The following is a 24,690-nucleotide window of genomic DNA, read 5'->3' on the forward strand; positions in this document are numbered from 1 at the left end:
CTACCCCTTTTTTTGAATTTTGGTCATTTAAGGTTTATGATTTTTCTATTTCCTTCTGAGGAAATAGTTCAGTGAAACGAGGTTCGCAGCCGGCATCCCGTTAAGGCTTTGTTCGATTTTCTAATTTTTCCCCTTCAACTTTTTGATTTTTATTATTTAGTTTATTTTTACCAGGGATGACGGGAGCTGGAGTCCAGCAGCATCAGGAAGTAGGTAGCCTCCTCTGTAAGCTTCACCTACACAGCCTTGTTGCTGAGCTGCAATCCTTCCCTTAACAGCAAAGATTCTAGTCCTCATGTTTCGAAAGTCGGAGCCACAGCACCCGGCTTCCCCTTGCAAAGCATCCTGGGAACTGCGGCTCTGAGAGGGGGCAAACTACAGTTCCCAGGAACCCTTGAGGGGAAGCAAAGGAAGAACGGATTCAAAAACGTACGGAACAGGTGGAGAAACTTACCGGAGGAATAAGAAATCAAGTGAACAAACTTTTTATAAAAGAATGGAAATGGTTTATTGAATATTTACTGATAAATTGTAAACAGATAAGAATATTGGCAGGATTATTGCAATCAGCTGCAGTTCTATAAGAGCATATATTTGAAGTAAATGAACAAATGAGCAAATTAAGTGAATTTGGATAGGCAAAAGGTATTAAAAATAAATTTTAGGAACCGTGGAAAGAGGGGGAAGGAAGTTAAAGTTATGAAATGTTAAAAGGATTGTGAAATTAGTGAAATGTATAAACCAGAAAAGCATAAATAAAATAAAATAAAATGAACCCTTGAGGGGAAGGCAGGTGCTTTAAATGTACGCCGTGACCTTAAACAGGAACACGGAAAGCTGCCCTTCTACAGAGCCAGGTCACTGGGAGTCTACCTACCTCAGTGCTGCCAACACTGGCTGGCAGCAGCTCTCCGGGCTTTCAAGAAGAAACCAACCCCATCTGGAGATATGGGGGGGGGGGCAGGATTGAACCTAGGACCTTCTGCTACACACATTCCCCCTTAAAATGAAGCAAGGCTCCAGTCCTCATGGTTCTGAGCAAGAGGGCTGCTTTCAGCAGAGGCACCAGAAGTTGCCTTACACTGAAGCATCTGGGCATATAGCTCCATACTGCCTACACTGACTGGCAGCTGCAGGCAGGGCGTTTCTCCCAACCCTACCTGGAGATGCTGGGGTTTTGCACCTGGGACCTTCTGGTTGCAAAAGCTACAAGACTACAAGACCCTCCCTGAAAAGCCGGTTCCTTCCTTCTATTTCTCGCTGGCAAGCAACACCCTGTCTGCTAAAAATAAAGCCGCGAAAGCCGAGCGCCGGCTGGTCCCAAGCTCACCTTAATGATTTCCTCGTCGCCCTCGCTGGACTTGACGTACTCCGACGCCAAGGCGTGGCTGCTTGGGGGCCGGTTGGCCACCATGGCGAAGGCCCTTCCCACCGGCTGCGGGAGACAAAATGAAGGGGAGGGAGAGAGAGGCCTCCTGTGAGCAGATTCCCTTTTCTGCTTTCCCTCTGGATTTTAGATCGAATTGATTTTAGAATGCATTTTAATTAACTGATTGGGATTTTATTTTATTATTTATTATTATTAAATTTATTTATTCATTTTTTCAATACAAGCAACCACAAAAACCACATACAACAAAAACCACAATAACACTAATAACACAATTTAATAATTCAGATTACTGATATACCTATAACTACACCTTTTTAACAATATTTCCCCACCTCTCCTCCCCCTACTTCACACCACTTTCCGCCTTATCGCTTAATTGATTGTGATCTTATGTAACTGTCGCTCTGAGCCCGGCTTCAGCTGGGGACGGCAGGAGGATGAGGATGATGATGATGATGATGATGATTACAGTGGTACCTCGGGTTACATACGCTTCAGGTTACAGATGCTTCAGGTTGCAGACTCCACTAACCCAGAAATAGTGCTTCAAGGTTAAGAACTTTGCTTCAGGATGAGAACAGAAATCACACGGCTGCGGCGGCAGGAGGCCCCATTAGCTAAAGTGGTGTTTCAAGTTAAAAACTTTGCTTCAGGATGAGAACAGAAATCACACGGCGGCGGCGGCAGGAGGCCCAATTAGCTAAAGTGGTGCTTCAGGTTAAGAACAGTTTCAAGTTAAGTACAGACCTCCGGAACGAATTAAGTACTTAACCTGAGGTACCACATTATTATTATTATTATTATTATCATCATCATCATCATCATCTCTCCGGGTAGGGCCAAGTTAGCAGTGGGAAAGCTTGAAGGGAGATGATGAGGGACCCGAGGGCCACACTCCCTTCCTGGGAAGCCTCGTGGGGGCCGCACTAACTCTGCAAATCAATGAAATACATGGGAATCTATACGGCGCAACCCATCTTTAAAAACAATTTCAGATGGCCTCTGGGCAGTTTTCCTTAAAATTATCTTCCAATGGCCCTGGACACACACCTTGCAAGAATAAATCCTTCATTGGTGTGCTGGAAAGGCTGTGGAGAGCAAGGTTCCTATTTTCATAACTGGCAGGACTGCACTTTTGGGAAAAGGTGTTTCGTCCGTCCTCCAAAATCACTAAACAGTCCATTTCTCCCCATTTGGCCCTTGCTTTTATTAGATCCGACTCCAAATCTTACTCTCGGATGCAAAGAAATAATTTCCTTCTTGCTCATACTGGCATTTGGTCTCCTTCTCTCCCCACCCCCTTTTATTAATGAAAAACGGAGACATTTAAATGCCCTCATCATCCCCAGAATGCTTATGGACAGGGTATAGCGACTGAAAACATTTAATGAGCCAATGTGACAGTTAGATATTGACTGAAAACTGTGGCCGACATGGCAGCAATGTGTAATTAAAGCTTATTATTAGGAATATTTTATAATGCTGCAGCAACAGACAAAGTTTTATTGCAACTTTAAATTTCGTTTGAAGACTATTGTCATGACTTGCTTTAATATTAAGTTTAATAACAATTAAAAAAAAACACCTCTGCAAATCAGGCAGCTCTCCAGCCCCACAAAACCCAGAGATTTCTATATATAGCCCCAAACACACCTCCCTCTCCTCATTACGAGGTGCGCAGCCTGGGAGTCATTCTGGACTCACCGCTGTCCGTGGAGGCGCAGCTCAATTCTGTATCCAGGGCAGCTGTTTATCAGCTCCATCTGGTACGCAGGATGAGACCATGGAGGCGCAGGTTAATTCTGTGTCCAGGGCGGCTGTCTACCAGCTCCATCTGGTACGCAGGATGAGACCCTACCTGCCCGCAGACTGTCTCGCCAGAATGGTGCATGCTCTAGTTATCTCCCGCTTGGACTACTGCCATGCGCTCTACGTGGGGCTGCCTTTGAAGGTGACCTGGAAACTACAACTAATCCAGAATGGGGCAGCTAGACTGGTGACTGGGAGCAGCTGCCGAGACCACATAACACCGGTCTTGAAAGACCTACATTGGCTTCCAGGACGTTTCTGAGCACAATTCAAAGTGTTGGTGCTGAACTTGAAAGCCCTAAACGGCCTCAAAGGCCCAGTATACCTGAAGGAGCGTCTCCACCCCCATCGTTTAGCCCGGACACTGAGGTCCAGCGCCGAGGGCCTTCCGGCGGTTCCCTCCCTGCGAGAAGCCAAGTTACAGGGAACCAAGCAGAGGGCCTTCTCGGTGGTGGCACCCGCCCTGTGGAACGCCCTCCCACCAGACGTCAAGGAGAAAAACAACTACCAGACTTTTAGAAGACATCTGGAGGCAGCCCTGTTTAGGGAAGCTTTTAACGCTTAATAGGTTATTGTATTTTAGTGTTCTGTTGGAATCCACCCAGAGTGGCTGGGGAAACCCAAATCGCTCCCCATAATGAGGACCTGGACATTGTTTTTTACGCAACATTTAACAAACATGGCTTCTTCCCAAAGGAACCTGGGCAGTGCCGGATTTACGTATAAGCTAAACAAGCTATCGCTTAGGGCCCTACTCTCTTGCCCCCCCCCCATATACTTCTTAATTGCATTTCACTATTAAAATACCGTATTTTTCTGTGTATAACACTCAAAATTAAGAAAATGGAGAGGCTGCCCCTGCGTATAAGACTACCACCCCTTTTAACATTATTTTTTAGTAACAAAAAACAAAAAACCTAGTCTTATACACGGAAAATACGGTACTTCTTCTAAATTGTATTTCAGTTCAACAATTACTTTGATAAAATACATATTTTGTGATGTGCAAATGGCTTTAGATACCTATTAGGTCCATCAATTTCCATATAGCATATATTCAGCACAAAAAAACAGTGACAATTTGTTGTTGACAAAGGACAGCTGGACATATAAAAGGCCCCATTACCTTCAGTAGCTCAGGGCCTCATCAAACCTAAATCCGGCCCGCATCCTGGGAACTGTAGCATTTTAAGGGTGCTGAGAGTTATGAGGAGACCCCCCCCCCCAATTCCCATCACAAAGCTACAGGTCCCAAAATTTCCTAGGAAGGTTCAGTCAAGCTGCTGAGAGTTGCAGCTCTGTGAGGGGAACTGGGGGGGGGGGGGCTGACAAATCTCAGCACCTGCAACAAACTATACCTTCCAGGGTTCTTCAGGGGCAGTCGTGGCTGCTAAAATAGTATAGCAAGCGGGGCCTTATTCACACAAGCCACTCACCTTTTGCTTTCCTTGGTCGCGCCTGTCCCCAGGGAGGTCATTCTGGAGGGTCAGTCTTAGTATTTTCACACTGTCCTGAAAAACAAGACGGCAAAAGAGACGCGCTCAAGACGTTGGCTTAGCAGCATTTACCAGTATTTGCAAATTGCATCCCAAAGCGATCTCTAATAAATGTAACCGCCGCAGAAAGGTTGTCATTCAAGGCGCTGTCGTCGATTTCGTTCGTGGATAGCTTCCCATGAGGCAGCCCAAATTTGCGGCATGATCAAAACATAACCAACCGTTATATATAACTGCATATGAGGTCTATGAAATATGTATACACAGGTGAAACTCGAAAAATTAGAATGTCGTGGGAAAGTTCGTTTATTTCAGTAATTCAACTTAAAAGGCGAAACTAATATATGAGATTGACTCTTGACATGCAAAGCGAGAAATGCTTCTACTTCTCAGAGGTCCAATCTTGCTCGATTTGCAACCCTTGTTTTGCTGATTTCCTTGAATATTCTAATTTTCTGAGATTGTTAATTTGGGGTTTTCATAAGCTGTACACCATGATCATCGCAATGGTAACAAATCAAGGCTTGACATATCTCGCTTGGCATGTCATGAGTGTATCTCATATATTAGTTTCAACTTTCAAGCTGGATTACGGAAATAAAGGAACTTTTCCACAATGTTCAAATTTTTCGAGTTTCACCTGTACATCCTAAAATACAAAACACAGTCTCAACATAATGGCGGTTGCTTGAAATCAACTTGGACGCATCTAAGAGAGAAGGAAGCTGGGATGGAGATTTTAGAAGGTTATCGAAAGAGGAACTTATTAAACAGGTGCCAAAAAGACGAGAGAGAAGGCGCCTGTCTGATACATGCAGTGGGAGGGAGTTCCAAAGGCTAGGGGCCACCACGCAGGAGGCCTGGTTCTGTCATGGTGCGAAGCAGATCTCCTGATCTCAAGAATGACAGAGCTCAGCCAAAGGCTTAATGGGATGGGTTGATTTTACAGAGGGATCTGAAGTGGGTGAAATGAAGCGCCGTCTAACAGCTGAAGAGATTCTCCCAAAAAAGGCACTATTATGAACAAACCCTAGACAGCATCTTAAAAAGCAGAGACATTGTCATGCCAACAAAGGTCCGTATAGTTAAAGCTATGGTTTTCCCGGTCGTGATGTATGGAAGTGAGAGCTGGACCATCAAGAAGGCTGATCGCCGAAGAATGGATGCTTTTGAATTCTGGTGCTGGAGGAGACTCTTGAGAGTCCCATGGACTGCAAGAAGATCAAACGTATCCATTCTGAAGGAAATCAGCCCTGAGTGCTCACTGGAAGGACAGATCCTGAAGCTGAGGCTCCAAGACTTTGGCCACCTCATGAGAAGAGAAGACTCCCTGGAAAAGACCCTGATGTTGGGAAAGATGGAGGGCGCAAGGAGAAGGGGGCGACGGAGGACAAGATGGTGGGACAGTGTTCTCGAAGAGACCAACATGAGTCTGACCAAACTGCGGGAGGCAGTGGAAGACAGAAGGGCCTGGCCTGCTCTGGTCCAGGGGGTCACGAAGAGGCGGACACGACTAAACGACTAAACAACAACAACATGAACAAATAACAGCTTTGGGTGACTAGCAATTCTTAGCGAACAGCCAGAGGTGGTAGAGAACAGCTGCTCTGCATGCAGAAGGCCCCGTTTAAACTCCCTCTGTGTTCAGAACCATGAGGACTAGAGTCTTGATTTGTTTTTGGAGAAGGTGGCTCAGGGGCAGAGCGGCAGCTTTGCATGCACAAGGTCCCAGCTTCCATCGCTGGCGTCTCCAGGAATGGCTGGGGAATTTCCTCTGGCCTGAAACCCTGGGCAAGCAGCTGCCAGCCAGTGCAGTCTGCACTGAACTAGAGGGACCATAGGTCTGGGTCTGCAGAAGGCAGCTTCCTGTGAGCCCCCAAACCCTCCCAGGCCTCAGGCTGGCTCTGCCCAACTTCGGCTCTGCAGGAATCAATGCAAGCGCCGTTCTGCCCAAGAGACAGGCACTCATTTTTAATTCATGGGAGACAGTTGGCGCGGAGAATTCGTTTCCGCCTCCCCGCGCGGCGTAAAGAGCTTAACATGCAGGCTTTCCTTTTCTCCTTCTGCCCCTAGCCAAACTTGTTCAGCAACTTGTTCTCAGCCTTGTAAACAAGCGTGAAAATAGACTTACTTTAGCCACACACAGAGAAAGAGAGAGCGCGCGCCAGATCTCAGGGCTGAGACACGGAAAAAGTGACGCTCTTCTCTCCCTGCAAAGTCGTCCACAGAGCGTTCAGTAGCTGTGCACACGTCCAACAAACTCAGGGCAAACGTTTTCACGGCAAACGGCGGCCCACCCAAGGGATGATGGGAGGAGCAGAGTTGGAAACTCAGATTATATTTAGCCAAATGGCTCCTTAAACCAGGCGTACAGCCACCATCACGGAATGCCGAATGGCCATTTTGGAGCTAGGCGGTTTCCAAGTCATGTTTTTCAACGTGACTTCTTGGTTCCTGAAATTCGTACCGATTGTGCAGATAAAATGTAACGGGAATAATTCTACAGGACGTGCTGTTAGTGTGTGGAAACAGTCAAGATCATGGGTAGGCAAACTAAGGACCAGGGGGCCAGATCCGGCCCAATCGCTTTCTCAATCCGGCCCACGGACGGTCTGGGAATCAGTGTGTTTTTACATGAGTAGAAATGTGTATCGTATTTTTCCGCACCATAGGACGCACTTTTTCCCCTTCAAAAATGAAGGGGGAATGTGGTGCGTCCTATGGAGCGAAGACAGCATAGCCCCGCAACCCTCGGCCGGCTAGAGAGGTGACGAGCGGCTATGGCAGGAGCCGCTCCGCTGTGCCTTTGCGCTGCTCCCTGACCTGCTCTTTGGGGCTGGTGGTGGGCTTCCCCCCGCCAGCCCCAAAGAGCAGGTCGAAAGGAACCTGAAGCCTGGGGAGTGAGAGGGGTCAGTGCACACCGACCCCTCTCGATCTCCAGGCTTCCGAGGTAGCCGCCTGAAGGCATCTGAACGCACCTTAAACGGCACCTTGTTTTAGAGGGGGAAAACAAGAGAGGGGGAATTCTCCCCCTCTCTGCGCAGCGCCTCCTGCTGCTTCGCTGAAGGGGCGCTGGGCAGAGAGGGGGATAATTTTTTTTTCTTGTTCTCCCCGCTCTAAAACCAAGTGCGTCCTATTGTCCGGTGCATCCTATGGTGCGAAAAATACGGTACCTTTATTTAAACTGCATCTCTGGGTTATTTGTGGGGCATAGGAATTCATTATTATTTTTTCAAAATATAGTCCGGCCCCCCACAAGGTCTGAGGGACAGTGGACCGGCCCCCTGCTGAAAAAGTTTGCTGACCCCTGGTCAAAATCCGAGGATCCCCAGGCCTGCAACTCCAGGTGGCAGGTGGGCACGTGCCTGGCGAATTTCGAACGCTGAATGGGAGCTGTAGTCCGAAATCACCTGAAAGACATCACAGAAATGCGGAGTTGGACGGGACCCCTGAGGGTCATCCAGTCCGACCCCAGACAATGCAGGAATCTCAAAGATCAGCCTCAACCAGAGCCAGGGCCTTTTCAACACTGGCTCTGGCCTGGTAGAACGCTCTGCCTCATGAGTTGTTCCTCCTGGCCATTGGCTTGGAATCCACTTGATCCCCTTTCCCTCTTTCCTTTCTCCTTCTGTGATAGAACTTCTATTTGGGGACTTCCCTGGCTTTTTTTCTGGCCCACGTAGGACCAGTCTGGATAGTTCGCCTTGGTGAAGACTTGACGTTTTCATCTCCAAAAAGTTTTTGATTTGAGTTTCTACTGAAATGAGGCTGCATTTTAATGTCGTATTTTAATCTTGTTTTTAAGTTGTATTTCAGTCAGTTGTTTTTATACCTGGTGTTAGCCACCCTGAGCCCAGTCTTGGCTGGGGAGGGCAGGGTATAAATAAAATTTATTATTCTTTATTATTAAAATTTATTATTATTTATTATTAAATCCTACATGACAGGTGGCCTACACCTGGTTTACTGGAGAACCACCCTACGTTCTGACACCCCCTTGACGTCCTGAACGCATTTTATGAAATGGAGTGACACGGGGTGCAACAGTCAATGTCACACAACACCTGACACAAGGCCTCTCTCGACAAATTTGCACGCCATCTGAGAGCATGTGCTGTTGCTTTCCTCTCCTGCTGGCGGGCTCCTCGTGAGCAGATTGCTTGAGTATCGTGGGTGCTGGTGCGAGCCAAGATCCTCCTGCCGTTCAGCTAATTAACACGGCAGACAAGTACGGCGCGATCAGCAAAGCGTGAGCATTTGGGCAAGGTGCAAGAGAGAGCGTCCTGTCCAGGGGAAGGAAAAACACCCGCCAACCTCAGCACATCACACCTCTGTGGAACTGCACACACCTGTTTAGGATACCCGTGACCCCACCTGGACGCCCAGGGGGCCACAATTAGGACCGAGCCACGTTTCCCTTGCTTTAATCGCCAGCAATTTGTACGCGCGCTGCCAGCCCTTCAACGCCCAATTCCAGTTGAGAGGGCGGGCGTTCCAGAAGCTGCTTCGAGAGCACAACGTCTTTCAACGTGGCACAGAAAGGCGTAGCTTAATTACCTGGCGGGCAAAAGGCTCTAGCGAAGCCTATTAAAGTCACGGTCGTCACCTTGTTTGCAGTTTCAAAAAAAAACAACACCATTCCGGCACCACGTTGACAGGCGACCAGGAGTTCGGGTCGACCTGGGGCGATTTGTGGCACAAGGGCAAGGCATCCTCCGCCCACCTCTGACATTTTGGGGCTTTCCCCCCTTGCTCTGGGTCTGTCCCAATTCTCAATTACGACATCCAGGGCTTATGAAGCAAGAATCAGGAACAAACCGGGACGGCAACATTTTTTAGGCAAACTGGGAGCAGGATCTCCGCAATGTGTCATTCCACACCCAGGACAACCCAGCTGCTGCTCCAGATGTGCAGAGTCTGCCCTGAACAAACGCGCTCACATTTGCAAGAAGATATTTGACTTTGGGGGGGGGGGATTCAGCTGGAGATAGCAAGTGGGGTATAAGAGGGTCAAAAGATTGCACCACATCTACCCGTCTCGTGTCTGGAAAGGAATTCAAGCCAGAGAATACAATCAGTATTCCGCTTTCGGTTTGCTCACAATACGTTCCCTCTGCACTGAAAAGAACTCGCCTGGCATAACGTAAGGGCTTTATCATTTATGTAATGTAATTGCGCAAGTTATGAGGTTTCGCCACAGCAGAGAGTGAGCCCCACGACGTACCGTATTTTTCGCCCCATAGGACGCACCGGCCCATAGAACGCACCAAGTTTTTTAGGGGGGAAATAAAGAAAAAAATATTATTTCCCCCCCAGGCGCTTGTGGGGCCGGCAGTGGGGAGAAGAGTGCTTCTCCCCACCGCCCGCCTGCAGACCAGGTCCGGGGACAACGGGAAGATGCGCTGCGCCTCCCCGCTGTCCCCGGAGCTTGCGGGGCTGGCGGCGGGGACAAGCAAGCGTCTCCCCGCCATCAGCCTCCAAACCACATGGGGAGACAGTGGGATGGCAGCGTTCCGCCTCCCCACTGTCCCCCAATCTTGTGGGGCTGGCGCTGCGGCTCTCCAGGCTTCAGCGAAAGCCTGCATTCGCCCCATAGGACGCACACACATTTCCCCTTCATTTTTGGAGGGGAAAAAGTGCGTCCTATAGGGCGAAAAATACGGTAGCTTTTGGCAGAAGGCAAACTGCAGGGGAACAGAAATGGCGCCACAGGGCAGAGCAGAAAATGCCTTCTTGATTCCCAAATCAAAGCCCGCAGAGCTGCAGAACCAAAATAAAAAATAAAAACAGGCTCGTTCTGTTATCCAGGAGCACACAAAACCCACACATAATATGATAGTAAAGGTAAAGGTACCCCTGCCCGTACGGGCCAGTCTTGCCAGACTCTAGGGTTGTGCGCTCATCTCACTCTATAGGCCCGGAGCCAGCGCTGTCCGGAGACACTTCCGGGTCACGTGGCCAGCGTGACATCGCTGCTCTGGCGAGCCAGAGCCGCACACGGAAACGCCGTTTACCTTCCCGCTAGTAAGCGGTCCCTATTTATCTACTTGCACTTAGGGGTGCTTTCGAACTGCTAGGTTGGCAGGAGCTGGGACCGAACGATAGCAGCTCATCCCACCACGGGGATTCGAACCGCCGACCTTTCAATCGGCAAGTCCTAGGCGCTGAGGCGTTTACCCACAGCGCCACCCGCGCCCCATTATGATACTGAGCCTCAAATTCTGATCTCAGAGAATTTCAGCTTTTAAAAGCACATACACACCAACAAGGTTCTAGTCCTCATTATGCACAGATAAACTTGGAAGAATGCAGGTGGTGAATGCGGGAATCACCAAAACTAAGAGGGTGGCTGGAATACAGGCCCTTGACTGAAACAATGCCTTCATCCCCCCCCCCTTTTTCTCCATCTCCTTTGGGCTTATGCCTAGGTCAGAGGTTCTCAAACTTTGCTTTGCTGCCATGGGCCACATTAAAATTGCCAAGAGTCCTGCAGGGCAAACGGCGTAATTATTTTTTTTTCTGCCCATGGTAGCATTTGCAATTCTTTTTAACCTGCATCTTTATTGCTTCTTTTAGTTCTTACACATTGTACTCTATCATGTTAGAATCCGAATTCCATAGGATTCAAGCCATAATACGGCAACGTAAGAAGCAGAAGCAGCAATAAAAATACAATTAGAAGCCAATTTGAATCTCTGCTGCTATATGAATATTTGATTGGGGGGGGGGGGCGTTCTCCTAACAACTCTCAGCAGCCTAAACTACCACGACCAGTATTTCTTCCAAGTGATATCACAGTGCTTTCAAATACCGTATTTTTTGCTCTATAAGACTTATTTTTTCCCTCCTAAAAAGCAAGGGGAAATGTGTGTGCGTCTTATGGAGCGAATGCAGGCTGCGCAGCTATCCCAGAAGCCAGAACAGCAAGAGGGATTTCTGCTTTCACTGTGCAGCGATCCCTCTTGCTGTTCTGGCTTCTGAGATTCAGGATATATTTTTTTCCTGTTTTCCTCCTCCAAAAACTAGGTGCGTCTTGTGGTCTGGTGCATCTTATAGAGCGAAAAATACGGTACGCTGCTTCCCCCCACCCCCAGCCTCAAAGATCCCTGAAGCCTTTGGAGCGCAGCACCCTGCTGCCCTGCAGAGGCTTTGCGTGCAGCCGTCCCCAAGCTAGAAGAGCGAGACGGAGCCCTCCGTCTCGCTGTTCTGGCTTGGGAACAGCCTTGCTAGCCTCTGCAGGACAGCAGGGTGAAGACACCCCGCTGTCCTGAAGAGGCTTTGCGCGCAGCCGTCCCCAAGCTAGAACAGCAAGACGGAGCCCTCCACAGCGCTCCATCTCCCTGTTCTGCCTTTGGGCTTAGCGGCGCAGCCTGCATTCACTCTATAGGACGCAGACACATTTCCCCTTAATTTTTGGAGGGGAAAAAGTGCGTCCTATAGAGCGAAAAATACGGTACATGGTGTGACTGTGGCCATATACAACTCACAAATAAAAGATGCATTTCTGCGCCTACAGTAGGCTTCCCCAACCTGGTGCCTGCAAAACAGATGCTGCTGGGACTCCAACTCCCATCATCCATTGCTGCCGCTGCCAGTGGATGATGGGAGTTGTAGTCCAACACTTCGGAGGGGGGGGGGCATGATCTAGAGCAATGGTTTCTTCAACTTGGAGTTGTTACTGAATCACAATGCCCACTAACATATGGTCAAAATTTGCTGATGTAAAGCATGCTGTTATCTCCAGGAGATTCGACTAATTGCAGATTTTATTCCAGCGGCTGACTGACTAGCTTTTCCCTGTTTGGGACACTCACTCCAGTTCCTGAAATATGAGGATTTGTGGCAGAGATCGACCAGCCCCACCAAGAATTCTGAAGGCGTGGCCGGTCAACCGAAGCGGTTATTAACCTGGTCTCTATAGCAGCCATTGCCACGCAAACACAAAATACACAGGTGAGATTCTGCAATCACCCCATATATGGTAAGGGGGAGGGCAGAACTTCACAGATTGGCTGAGTGTTTCAGGAAATGAGTCACGCCATTCACCAGTATCAAGGTGGGGAAAGCCCCTGGGGGAATTATATATCTATATACACACACACACACATGTGCAAAAAGAAAACCACCCCAGAAAATACGAGTCAAGATGCAGAAGTTAATATTTTGTTAACGGTCAAGGAGCTTGCTCTATGTAAACAGCCTAAGCACGGAATTTTTCCTTCGGATCCAAGGTTAATCTTATGCTTGTATATTTGGAAGCATGCCGATAACACTTTAAGAATCATGACCTCCCCCCCAACAACACTCCTGAGAGATTCCTGGGAGCTGTAGAACTGCAATTCCCAGTACCCTGAACACCCTACAGTTCCCGGGAAAAAGCACAAACCCAGGTGTAAGTTCTTAGCTGCAAATTCTTCTAGGTGGCCAGCCGGGATGGGAAAGGAGAACGGGCACAGAAGTGGATAATCCCTCTGCTGCTTAACATAGATTCCAGACAAGACAGTCCCTACCTCAATATTTTAATATTTTTTTAAAAAGACACACAAGGAAAAAGGGACAGGGAGGGAAGAGAAAAACTCAAGCACCTATTTCTCAACAGGTGTTCCTGTAATGACCAAATGCTGGCGTAGTTCAGGGGCAGGAGGTGTGTAGCGGAACGGGATCTCCAGAAAAGCTGATGTGATGTGCCCTATTGAATCCCATCTCTCCCACTGACGCAGCCTGATGGAATGGTTTTCCCCAATGAAATATGGGGGGAGAGGAGGCCAGATGGAGCTGGTCTGCCCCAGCAGAGGCAACTGAGAGCCAGTGTGGTGTAGTGGTTAAGAGCGGTAGTCTCGTAATCTGGGGAACCGGGTTCGCGTCTCCGCTCCTCCACATGCAGCTGCTGGGTGACCTTGGGCCAGTCACACTTCTCTGAAGTCTCTCAGCCTCACTCACCTCACAGAGTGTTTGTTGTGGGGGAGGAAGGGAAAGGAGATTGTCAGCCGCTTTGAGACTCCTTAAAGGGAGTGAAAGGCGGGATATCAAATCCAAACTCTTCTTCTTCTTCTTCTTCTGAGGAGGGAGTTCTGCTTCACAGATGTAGTCCAAAACCTGTGGACCAGGTTGGGGGTCGTTGCTCTGGCCAGTCGGTCAATTTTCTATTTTATTTCTTGGCTAGGCAAATGCCCAACCTTAAAGCAATTAACTAAAACCGACTGCATCCCAGTTCAGAAGTCATGCAAACATTGGCAGTTGCTGTAGATCTGCACCGTCTGTGGACTCAAGACTCTGAAAAACAACCCCTTAGCGTTTTTGCACAAAGAGGCATCGCAAAATCAATTTTGCAACTGAAAAGAGCATCTAGCACAGCACTAATTACATCTAGCAGGGGCTGTGGGTGGGTGGTCTTCGTCACAGCGGCACGCAGATTTCCCCAGGTTTTCAGAGCACCAGTTTCCAATGTATCTCCATTCACCTTTGCTGTCCACCGCTCAGCCAGATTCCTCTTTTAAAACCTCAAAAGGCATTATGTGCTGTGTCAGGAGAGCTTTGACACGCATCTGGATCTGTCACTTCAAGCCGAGATGCGATCAGCTGAACGAAATTGCAGCTAAGCCTCGCGGCTCTCTCCTGAGAAATAAATGACTGAACGAGCAACACGCCGCAATTTAAGTCCCAGGAGATGTCTTGATTACGCAAATGCGATTCTCCCGAGTCCCCGGCACAATTACCCACTCGGCAAGGGGCATGTTAAATGTTGCAGAAAGATTACAGTCCCATTTTCCACGCAGGGTTATAATTATCTTTACATTCCTCACTCCATCAGAACCCATTTGCGAGCGACGTTTATGAGAAAACATGAGGTCAGAGCGATAGGTATTTTTCAAGACACTAATGAGCAAGAAACACATAACCAAACCCCTATTTGTAGTTTTTTCCCCAAGGTTAAGAGGAATGGATGCCTTAAAACAGCCGTTGGGATGGTCACTTACAGTGAGTAGACGCTGCCTTCAGGTAATGAGTCTTACTCATTTTTTGAAAACCACTTGGAGGCTTTTTACAATCAAGATTTGTATAAATTTTATGAAATAAATAAATGTATTTACTTCTTCTCTAAGATGGGAACTAATAACAGGGTGGTAATGGGAGGGCGGTGTCTTAACTGTGGTGGCTCCCTGGGGGGAGAAGGAGCAGTGAGGTGTAGAATGAGAGTCAGACTAGGTTCAGAGTTCAAATCTCAACTCAAGTCACAAAGCTCAATGGATCAGGGTGATTAGGCTGAGAGGGAAGGATTGGCCCATATTTACCATATTTTTCCATCTATAAGATGCCTCCATGTATAAGATGCCCCTGCTTTTTCGGGGGGGTGTATCAGTGTATAAGACGCCCCCTAATTTTTGACATTGTTTTCTAATGAAAAAACCTAGTCTTATACACGGGAAAATACGGTAATTAAGTGGAGATTTTGACGCAGGTGATATTTTCCAACGCTCATCAATTAAAAAGGCACTAATTGACATATTTTAGCCAATGTGGTGCGCTACTGAATTCTGGTCATCAAGACCCGGGTTCCAAATTCTACTGTGTGAACCTTAAGTCGGTCACACAGGCCTACCTCACAGGGATGTTGGTAGGATAAGATGGGAATACTGGAGGAAGGACAGGTTAAATAAAAATAAAAAATAACAGCCGCCACCTGATAGGATGTGAACAGAAGAAAAAGTTTGTGGCCTCATTTACACGGCTGTTGTACAAAGCCTTCCCATTTTCTCTTCAGCGGGGCTTAGAGCCCAGCCAGAAGTCCTTTCCACAACACTCCGACTTGAGGTGGGTTAACTGGAGATACTGGGCATTGAACTTGGGAAGAGAGGCAAGTTACTAGTCCTCAGTGTGCTTAATCACCAGTATCCATCCAGGTAGGATATTAGCCACAAAATCCCTCTGGGTTTGTTGTTCTTGCTGCTGTTGTGTCATCAACCTACATTACAAACTTCCGACTCCCAACTGCAAGCACGTTATGTATTTGATAATAACTAACTCCCAACTGCAAGCATGTTACGTATTTGGTAATAACTAGCATTTATATTGGAGTCCAGCTAGCCAGGCTCTTGTGATCCAGGATGTAATTGCAGAAAGGCCGCAGGCACCTAGTGGACAGCACCTGTGACGTCACCGCTAAGGCACCCTCGGTTGCTAGAACGTGGATACATTCACACAGTAACCACAAAACTGGCTCATCCCAAAACAAGAGATAGGGAAAGGTAAAGGGACCGTTAGGTCCAGTCGTGGCCGACTCTGGGGTTGCGGCGCTCATCTCGCTTTACTGGCCGAGGGAGCCGGCGTACAGCTTCCAGGTCATGCGGCCAGCAGGACTAAGCCGCTTCTGGTGAAACCAGAGCAGCGCACGGAAACGCCGTTTACCTTCCCGCCAGAGTGGTACCTATTTATCTACTTGCACTTTGGTGTGCTTTCGAACTGCTAAGTTGGCGGAAGCAGGGACTGAGCAACGGGAGCGCACCCTGTCGCGGGGATTCGAACCGCCGACCTTCTGATCGGCAAGCCCAAGAGGCTCTGTGGTTTAACAGACAGCGCCATCTTATAACAGGTTTGGGATGGGCTTAGCACACAACTGATGAAAATAGGAATCGTAAAAACAGTCACTTTCCTCAAGAACTCAAGGGTGGGAGAAGAGGTTTATAAATCCACCCTGAAGACGAGGAATGCTATTGTTATGACCCTGCCTAGGAATTTTAAAATACCTAGTTGGAGTCCTGAGATGCCACGACTGCATTCTGTGGAAGTTTAGCTCTAATTTCTGCCTTAATCATTTCTTGTAGGAGAGGGGGCATTTGCAAGACTGTAAACTCGGGAAAACTTGCAGTGACAAAATTACAGTTCTTTACCGCCATTTAAAATTCAGCGTGATGTGGCGGTAAACTGATTTTTTAAAAGCCAGAGTTTTCTAACACAAACCATTGCAATGTAAACAGAATGATGGAAATCAAGACGTAAGCGCTAGAATTTATGACCAGGAAAACTAGCACACACAAAAACCCCACACCTGCACCCAACCCAAAATCTTTATTTTTAATAAAGATACGGTTTTCCAAATGAAATCTGAGTCACAAAGACGCCATTTCAGAAGTCTGTGATAAGCCAGGAGTTCACATTCATAACCCTGCCTAATAAGAACAGAGGGTCACAGTAGATCAAAAAACAGGTACCGTATTTTTCGCTCTATGAGACGCATCAGACCACAGACGCACCTAGTTTTTGGAGAAGGAAAACAAGAAAAAATATATTCTGAATCTCAGAAGCCAGAACAGCAAGAGGGATCGCTGCGCAGTGAAAGCAGCAATCCCTCTTGCTGTTCTGGCTTCTGGGATAGCTGCGCAGCCTGCATTCGCTCCATAAGACGCACACACATTTCCCCGTACTTTTTAGGAGGGAAAAAGCGAGTCTTATAGAGCAAAAAATACGGTAACTTTCCTTCTCAATGATCACACAATATATCCCTGGCAAAACACTTTTTTTTCTTTAGGAGTGGGCAGGGAACAACCACCTTGGGGCAGGGAGATTTGAGCTGCATCCTAGCTAAGCATTCCCGTTGCTTATTTACATTATTTAAAACCAGCATAAAACAGAAAAAGACAACTGTATTTTTAAAAGGTGGGATTAAAACATCCCACTTAATCAAGGAGCCTACAGGTAACTGAAAGCCGAAAGCCTTGCAGAAAGGAAAAAGGTTTTCCTAAAGGTGAGCAATGATGGGGATCAGGTGAGCATCCCTGTTTCTAACCAGAAGAGATGATTTTCCCCCTTTGACCTTTTATTACTCTCCCAGCAGCATATATATATATATATATATATGCTTTCGTAGATTTTCACGGGTACAGGAATGCAGGTTTTGGTGTCCTCGGGTGTCTTCCCGTGTAAAAGTTGGGGTGTCTAGGCGACGTTTCGACGAGGTCTCACTCGTCATCTTCAGGCTGGTGCTTTCGGCTTCTTGTTACTGGAACAGAGCAGGATCTCAGTGTTTGAGTTCCTATAAATACTGTTGAGGAGGTGTGGTGTATAGCCTCCAATGTTCTGGGCAGAGAGGAGGTTCCCAGGCTAGTGTGCCTTTTCTTCTTTTGTTCCTTAATTACTTGAGGAACAAAAGTAATTACCTCTCTTTTCCAACACATGAAAGAAACAGGACACGAAATTAATTTTGCAGATTCCAAATTGCTCTTTAACATGGAACATCACCACAAGAGAATAATCATGGAAGCCATCGAGATAGAGAAACACCCTCACAACATGAACAAGCGTGACGACACATCCCGCTTGCCAGACATCTGGAAATTAGCCCTCCCCACAAAATCTGACACCAGATCCAGAGGCACACAGAACGCCATCACCAATCAACCACACCAGACCCAAACCCAGACCCTCTCCACAGATAAATTACAGACACCATCCAGTAGCCAAACCAGGGTGGCACCTCCGGATGCTGCACCCCCCTGCAATCCCTACACAGATCTGGCTGGCACAGGCCACAAAACCACAGCTCGCCCCTATACACGAAGCCAAGCCAGAGCACAACCAAGTGCAGTACAGCCATCTTCTCAGAAAAACTCTTCACAAAGTTCAAGAGTTCAAGACACAAAGGCTTTAGCAACTAATCCACACCTAATGACCCACCTAAGTGGGATTCAGGAAATCACTCAAGAAATCACTCAAGATATCCCTCAAGTAATTAAGGAACAAAAGAAGAAAAGGCACACTAGCCTGGGAACCTCCTCTCTGCCCAGAACATTGGAGGCTATACACCACACCTCCTCAACAGTATTTATAGGAACTCAAACACTGAGATCCTGCTCTGTTCCAGTAACAAGAAGCCGAAAGCACCAGCCTGAAGATGACGAGTGAGACCTCGTCGAAACGTCGCCTAGACACCCCAACTTTTACACGGGAAGACACCCGAGGACACCAAAACCTGCATATATATATATATATATATATATATATATGCTAAAATCCACTCAGAAGCCTTCCTCCTTTAGCTTAAAATTAGGGCTTGTACACCAGCCAACTGACCACTTAAATGCTGTCAATTCGCCAGCAGTCCAATATTCTATGAGGCTTGACAAAGTGGACGGCTGTCTACTTAGCAAAAACAGCCTTTGTTTCAGGTTTGGCTTTTTAAAAAAAAAAAAGCTTGCTGTTACGTTATTTGGCTTAATATCCTTCCTTAAAAAATTGACTTGAAGCAGATTCTGTGTTCCAGGATTAAATAAAAAGCGCGTGTCATGATCTGTTTGTTTATTGGAAGCCTTAGGGAGTGTTGTGCAAAGTTGGAACATTGAATAAAAAGGAGCTGGATTCCTTTGCTTATAAACCAGAGCTAGCTACCGTACTTTGTTTTTGTGTTCCACCTACCTGCTAAGCCTGCTGATTATTTAAACTTTAAACGATTTAAATCACATTTCTGTTCCAACACAAATAAATTGCAAAATGCTTCACTGTTACTTGACTGGTCAACTGGATAAATCTTTCTTTTTTGCTGGGTCAAATGCCCAAATTTTTATCCAAGCGACAACTACTCATTAAAGAAAGGGGAAAAAACTTTCCTTCAGAGTGTTGTTGTTTTCCTTTTTTAAAATGCCAAGACCAGGACAAGGAATGAGCAGTAAATTAAGCCAAGGACAAGGCTGGGAAGGAGAAACTCATTATCTTGGCCTTTTAAGGTGAAGGATGCGATTTGCAAGATGGTCAAAGTTCATGCTTTGATTCAGCAATTTCAAGAATTTGGGTGGGCAGAGGAATTTGCAAAACCAGATAACAGCAGAGACAAAGAACAAGAAAAGGAAGAAGAGAGAGACAACGCAGGTGAACTACAATACCTTACCTACCGCTCTAAGATGAGTAAACACAGGTAAATTTAGCTCTCGGGTCAGACCAACCTGGGCAGTTTACAATTCCGTGTACCTCTAAGAGGTTTGATTTAAAATTAAGTGGCACGTAAATTCTGTTAAATAAATTAGCGAACACAACAGACACCAACTCTGTTTTGCAAAAATGCAAGACATTATCATCCGCCTGAACTTGCATTAATTTTTTGAAAAATATGTTCCCACCATCCATCCTTTCAACTCCTACCCCACCTCCCTTCCCCCAAAAAGGCCTATTTCAGGAATATCTCATTAATTTGCCCTCCTCATCTCCCAGCGGAGACATCAGATAAGCAACCATTTTCACCAGCAAGGAGTGGCATCATCATGTCATTACTGGTGCCATCCCAAAAAGGTTGGAAGTGTCAAAACAGCCAACCTGCAATTCCTTCAGATAACAGTTTTAAATCATGTTTGACTTTCCGCTGCATCTCGGGCACCGAAGAAACAAGACTCATTCCTAAGAGTCTGCGACCAGAAGGAGGAGGATTACCAGGAAGAATGGACAAAATTTAAAGACTATTTAGTAAAATATGTTAAGTTAAACTAATTGGAGAAGCTTGCAAATAACAGATAGGACATAATCAGATAATAGGATGAATTAATATGTTTAATACAGAGTTGGAAAGGAAAATAAAAAGATGTTAAGTGACTAATTTTATAAGAATAGTGGTTTCGGAAAACCGTTAAAATGATATACACTGAAATTCAAGCAGGGGGATATGAGGAAGTCACTCAACAATGTTACCAAGTTTGGTTTAAATACGGTTGAGATCTATGTTTGTTTTTCTATTTGTGTGTTTGTTTAAAAAAAGTTTTGGAAAATTAATAATTTTTTTGGAAAAAAAGAAAAGAAACGAGACTCATTTCTGCATCTCACAGTACAAAACACTCTGATCAAAGACCACAGAACCCCATTGGAAGCCCCCCCAAAATAGTAAGATGTTGGAAAACCCGTAGGGACTCCCCAGGTAGCAGGCCAAGCCCCAGGCGCTGACTCCCAGACCCCTGGGATTTAAAGAAATCTACCCTGGGATTTAAAGAGTCACAGGGACCCTGCTTTGATAATTTTATTGGGGGGGGGGGAGTGGGAGATGGGACAACCCCAAACTCACCAGAGAGAGATGGTCACTAGGCGGCCTTCACAAGTGAGAGGTAATGGTGGGAGAGTCCCTAAAACAGGGTGGATCTGATTTAAATCACGATTTAAACCACTAGTCAGTAAGACTTGATTTAAAACTTTTTTTTTTTTTACAGACTGACTCATTGTTGCTGGTATAATCTCAATAATTACAACCAGATGAAGGCTTCCTTTTTGGAATCATAATTTTCCAGAGCAGTTTTTACAGTTATATCAAAAATCACTGATTTGGTTATACTATTAGAAATACATAATTATGAAATTATTGTGAGGTTCAATGAGTTAACTGTTTATATTTGGACAACTTTTCTGCTGTACTTTATTGGAAGGTTCATTTACTTAATAACAATTTAAACAACTTATTCAACTAAAGCAACAACATTGTAGCATATGTATCCATGTTTGCTAACTGATGTGGTTAAACTTTTTTTTAAAAAATTAGACTGAGTTTTAGCACACCTGAAAAACTTAAAACAAATCCTTATTTCCTGATGAATAGCCTTTGGACTATATTGTAACCTAAACAGAAAACTACCTTTAGAAAGGTTTTTCTTCCAAAGCATTTTATTTTAAAAATCCCATTTAAATTTTAAAAATCCATTTAGTTTTTTTAAAACAACCATTGATTTTTATCCATTCTGCCCTGAAATAAGTCCTAGAAAGAGAGAGGCCTTTAGTAACTGCAACCTCACAAACCTACGGAAATAGATGTCACCTCCCGGCTACCTCATACAACAAAAATCACTATGACAAAAGGGAAAACACAACTGCTGTGTAGTCTTCACAAACTCATCAGGTGGCCTGAGGGAAGTCATTTTCTCCTAGCCTCCATTTGCCCCGTTGCCATCTGCAAAATGGACACACAAAAGCTTTCCTTCCTCGCTTCCAAGGGTCAATGTTACGGCCAGATGATACGCACAAACTATTTGTGGAATCCTTCTTCAACTGAAGCAAGGCAATTATTTCCTAAATCTAGCCACTGCCTTTGACATTTTGCACAGATCACCCTGTAAAATAAATACTGCTCAAAACTGTTGAGCCTCTCAAATACTAAGTGTTACAACTCAGAAGTCACCGCCAGAATATAAGTAAAAAATTATATCGCCTCCTCCTTACAAAGGAGCGTACCCTATGTATTTCTTTAAAACATAGTTTGCTTTTCTCCTTTATTTTTTAAACAGGACACCCAAGGAAGAAGCAAACAGAGAAATCCGATCAGCAGACTCATGCATACATATAGGCAGTGATCCTAGCTACACCTACTCAAAAGTAAACCCCACAGAATTCCATGGGGAGTTACTTCCGAGCAATCAAACTTAGGTTTGAAGCAATAGATTTGTTCTTTAAATCTTGAGTCTACTTGACTTTAACACAAGTTCAGACTAATCCCAGATAAAAAAATGTGTCTCTAGTATTTTGTTCCACACCAAATATGAGCTTTTTGGCAGAGAATTGTGGATACCATGCCTCCCCCCCCAGCCAAAAAACTGTAACCTCTGCTTTAGGGGTGACTTGCAAAAAAAGAGACAGAGACTAACAAATACTGTATAAATGTCTGGAACTTGTTGACATAAGGGCCAACTGCACATGCTCAGAGGCAACCTTTACAAAGTGCGATGAGCGACAGCTAGTATTTACATTACGAGTAACCACCACACAGCACAATCTTATACAGTAATTATTTATCTGAGGGCCAACTGTACTCAACAGGGAGATCCTACACAGGTCTACTCAGAAGTAAGCTCCACTAAGGTTCAAGAAGTTGGACAAGATGACAGTCCAAGTGTTTATAGGATTCAACCTAGATCTGCCAAACACACACCTTCACTTCTGGCTGCTTTTAGTATCGCATTACAATCTGATTTTGACTTAGAACAAACTTGTTTATCTTTTTGACAGTCGTTTTTCTTTTTACATCTTGGACGCCGCGTTATTCTTAAATAATGTACAGTACTGCATTTAAACACACACACAATCGCAATACTTCATTTTCTTTTTAGTATCAACAGGTAACATCGCTTTCCAAGGGTGTGAATTCGATGCTCCTCAGAGTAGACCCATTGAAGAAACACGACTAATTCAGGTTCCTAAAATTCAGTGGACCTACTCTGAGTAACACTTAGCAACCTAAAATCCTTTTTTTTCCTTTTAAAAAATAGCAAATAAAGTTACCAAGGAACGCTGCTTTACAAACGGTAAGGAGTTTTAAAAAATGATATTAAAAAGTAACATACTTGCTACGGGACCTGTTTGTTACTCTTTACGACTGCCACAGTCTTGCATAAGATTGTAAACATTAGAGAAAAGTAAGTTTTATTTAAAAGTTTAATTTTTATCTATAAAGTCTCGAACAGGGGAGGCTGAAAAGGTGCGGAGTCGCTTACCGGGTTCTCTCCCTCCGGTTGCAGATCCACCAGCGTGCAAAGGCTCCTTGCCCCGTTCATCGCAGCAAACCTTCCCTGCCCGCTCCGCTCCCGGCGACGCTTCCTTGCGACTGAAGGCGCATCCGGCCACGCCCGCTCCTTATATATCGGTCACGCCCACTCCCCGCCCCTGCCGCCTCGGCCACGCCCCTTCACCTCCTCGCCCGCCAGCGCCGGCCACGCCCACCCCTCCGTTCTGCAGCGTCATCGCCCTTCGCGCTGGCCACGCCTCCGCGCGCTCTCAAAGACCCGCCCACCTATGCCGTCATTCTTTTGTCCGTCGGCGACTCCTTAGGCTCCGCCTCCTTCCCCCTCCCCTCTCCCTTTCCCCGCACATGCGCACTCGCTTTGTCCCTTTATATTAATACATTGGCAATGTATTCATCTATTAACTAATTGGTTAGTACCCTGCATAAAGTCTGCAAATGTTTGAGGGCAGGGAATTGCCTCTAGAGTCAGGATGCCTGCCGTCCTCAGTGATCCAGCCTCCAGTCAATAATAATTCATTTTAATATTTTCAATAATGATTATTGGCTATTAAGCAATTAACCATTACGTATAAACTTATTATTAATCAAGTTTTGGCTACTGATTGCTATTAATAAACATAATTAAGAAATCACAATTTTATTTAAAAATTACAATTGTAATTGGTATTGATTAGCCTTATTAAATATTAGTAATAGTCATGCTTTAGTTACTGAGTGCATGGTAACTACCTTCCAGGCTCAGGTAGTTTACAGGTAAACTGTTTTGTTCAGGGAGGATTGCTTTAGTTTTCATCGTGGAACGCCCTCCCACCAGTTGTCAAAGAGAACAACAACTACCAGACTTAGAAGACATCTGAAGGCAGCCCTGTTTAGGGAAGCTTTTAATGTTTGATGTATCACAGTATTTTAATATTCTTTTGGAAGCCGCCCAGAGTGGCTGGGGAAACCCAGCCAGATGGGTGGGGTATAAATAATAAATTATTATTATTATTATCACTTCCAGATACAGCAGGAGACGCACAATTGTTTTGCAAACAGCCCCAGTCAGAGATACACAAAACAACACACTCTGGCAAGGCTTTTAATGTTTGGGTTGTCTGGGTGCAGAAACGAGGTTACTGCACAAAGGGGGAAATAGCTTGAAGGGAGAGGGGAACGGTTAATCATTAATATTATCTACACATAGTAAATTCCGGCACTCTGCTAGGATGGTTACACAAGCTCAAACCCAAAAATGCAGTTATTTGCAAAGTCTAAATCAGACAGGTCAGGAGGCCGTTTCCTGTCTAACCAGCTATCTGAAACTGCTGATGTTAGTTACAGGTCAGAAGGTCGTTTCCTGCCTAGCCAAAAACTGCTGTCAACTAAAAACCACTAGCAAGATGTTTCCTGCTTTGCTTCTGCTTTAAGTAATGCAAGATAAGAAGAGATACGAAGGGAATGCTTAGCTAGCAAAAGAATACACGTGTACAAGGAGGTGGGAGGGGGTGCTTACTGAGCAGAGAAAATGCTTAACC

The 24,690-nt window shown here is 45.7% G+C and overlaps 1 protein-coding gene and 1 long non-coding RNA gene across 6 annotated transcripts in view; one reads left to right on the forward strand and one right to left on the reverse strand.

Annotated features, from left to right (window-relative positions):
- The window catches only part of TUFT1 (tuftelin 1), a 58,048-nt gene that overhangs the window by 17,482 nt on the left and 15,876 nt on the right, over positions 1–24,690 (reverse strand). For 2 of the 4 annotated variants that reach the window (XM_083416684.1, XM_083416683.1), the window contains exons 2-3: positions 4,639–4,713; positions 1,331–1,435 (exon numbers count right to left, since the gene is read on the reverse strand). In XM_083416684.1, coding sequence (XP_083272810.1) covers positions 1,331–1,435; positions 4,639–4,713 — 180 coding nt within the window. Of the gene's footprint in view, positions 1–1,330; positions 1,436–4,638; positions 4,714–23,144; positions 23,253–24,690 lie in introns of those variants that run through there. The other 2 variants (XM_083416685.1, XM_083416686.1) reach the window with 2 other exon arrangements.
- The window catches only part of LOC310666273, a 113,483-nt gene that overhangs the window by 5,157 nt on the left and 83,636 nt on the right, over positions 1–24,690 (forward strand). The gene's annotated exons all lie outside the window — the stretch shown is intronic.

Source organism: Podarcis tiliguerta (genome assembly GCF_965153285.1).
Source record: "Podarcis tiliguerta genome assembly, chromosome: 16".
NCBI lineage: Eukaryota > Metazoa > Chordata > Lepidosauria > Squamata > Lacertidae > Podarcis > Podarcis tiliguerta.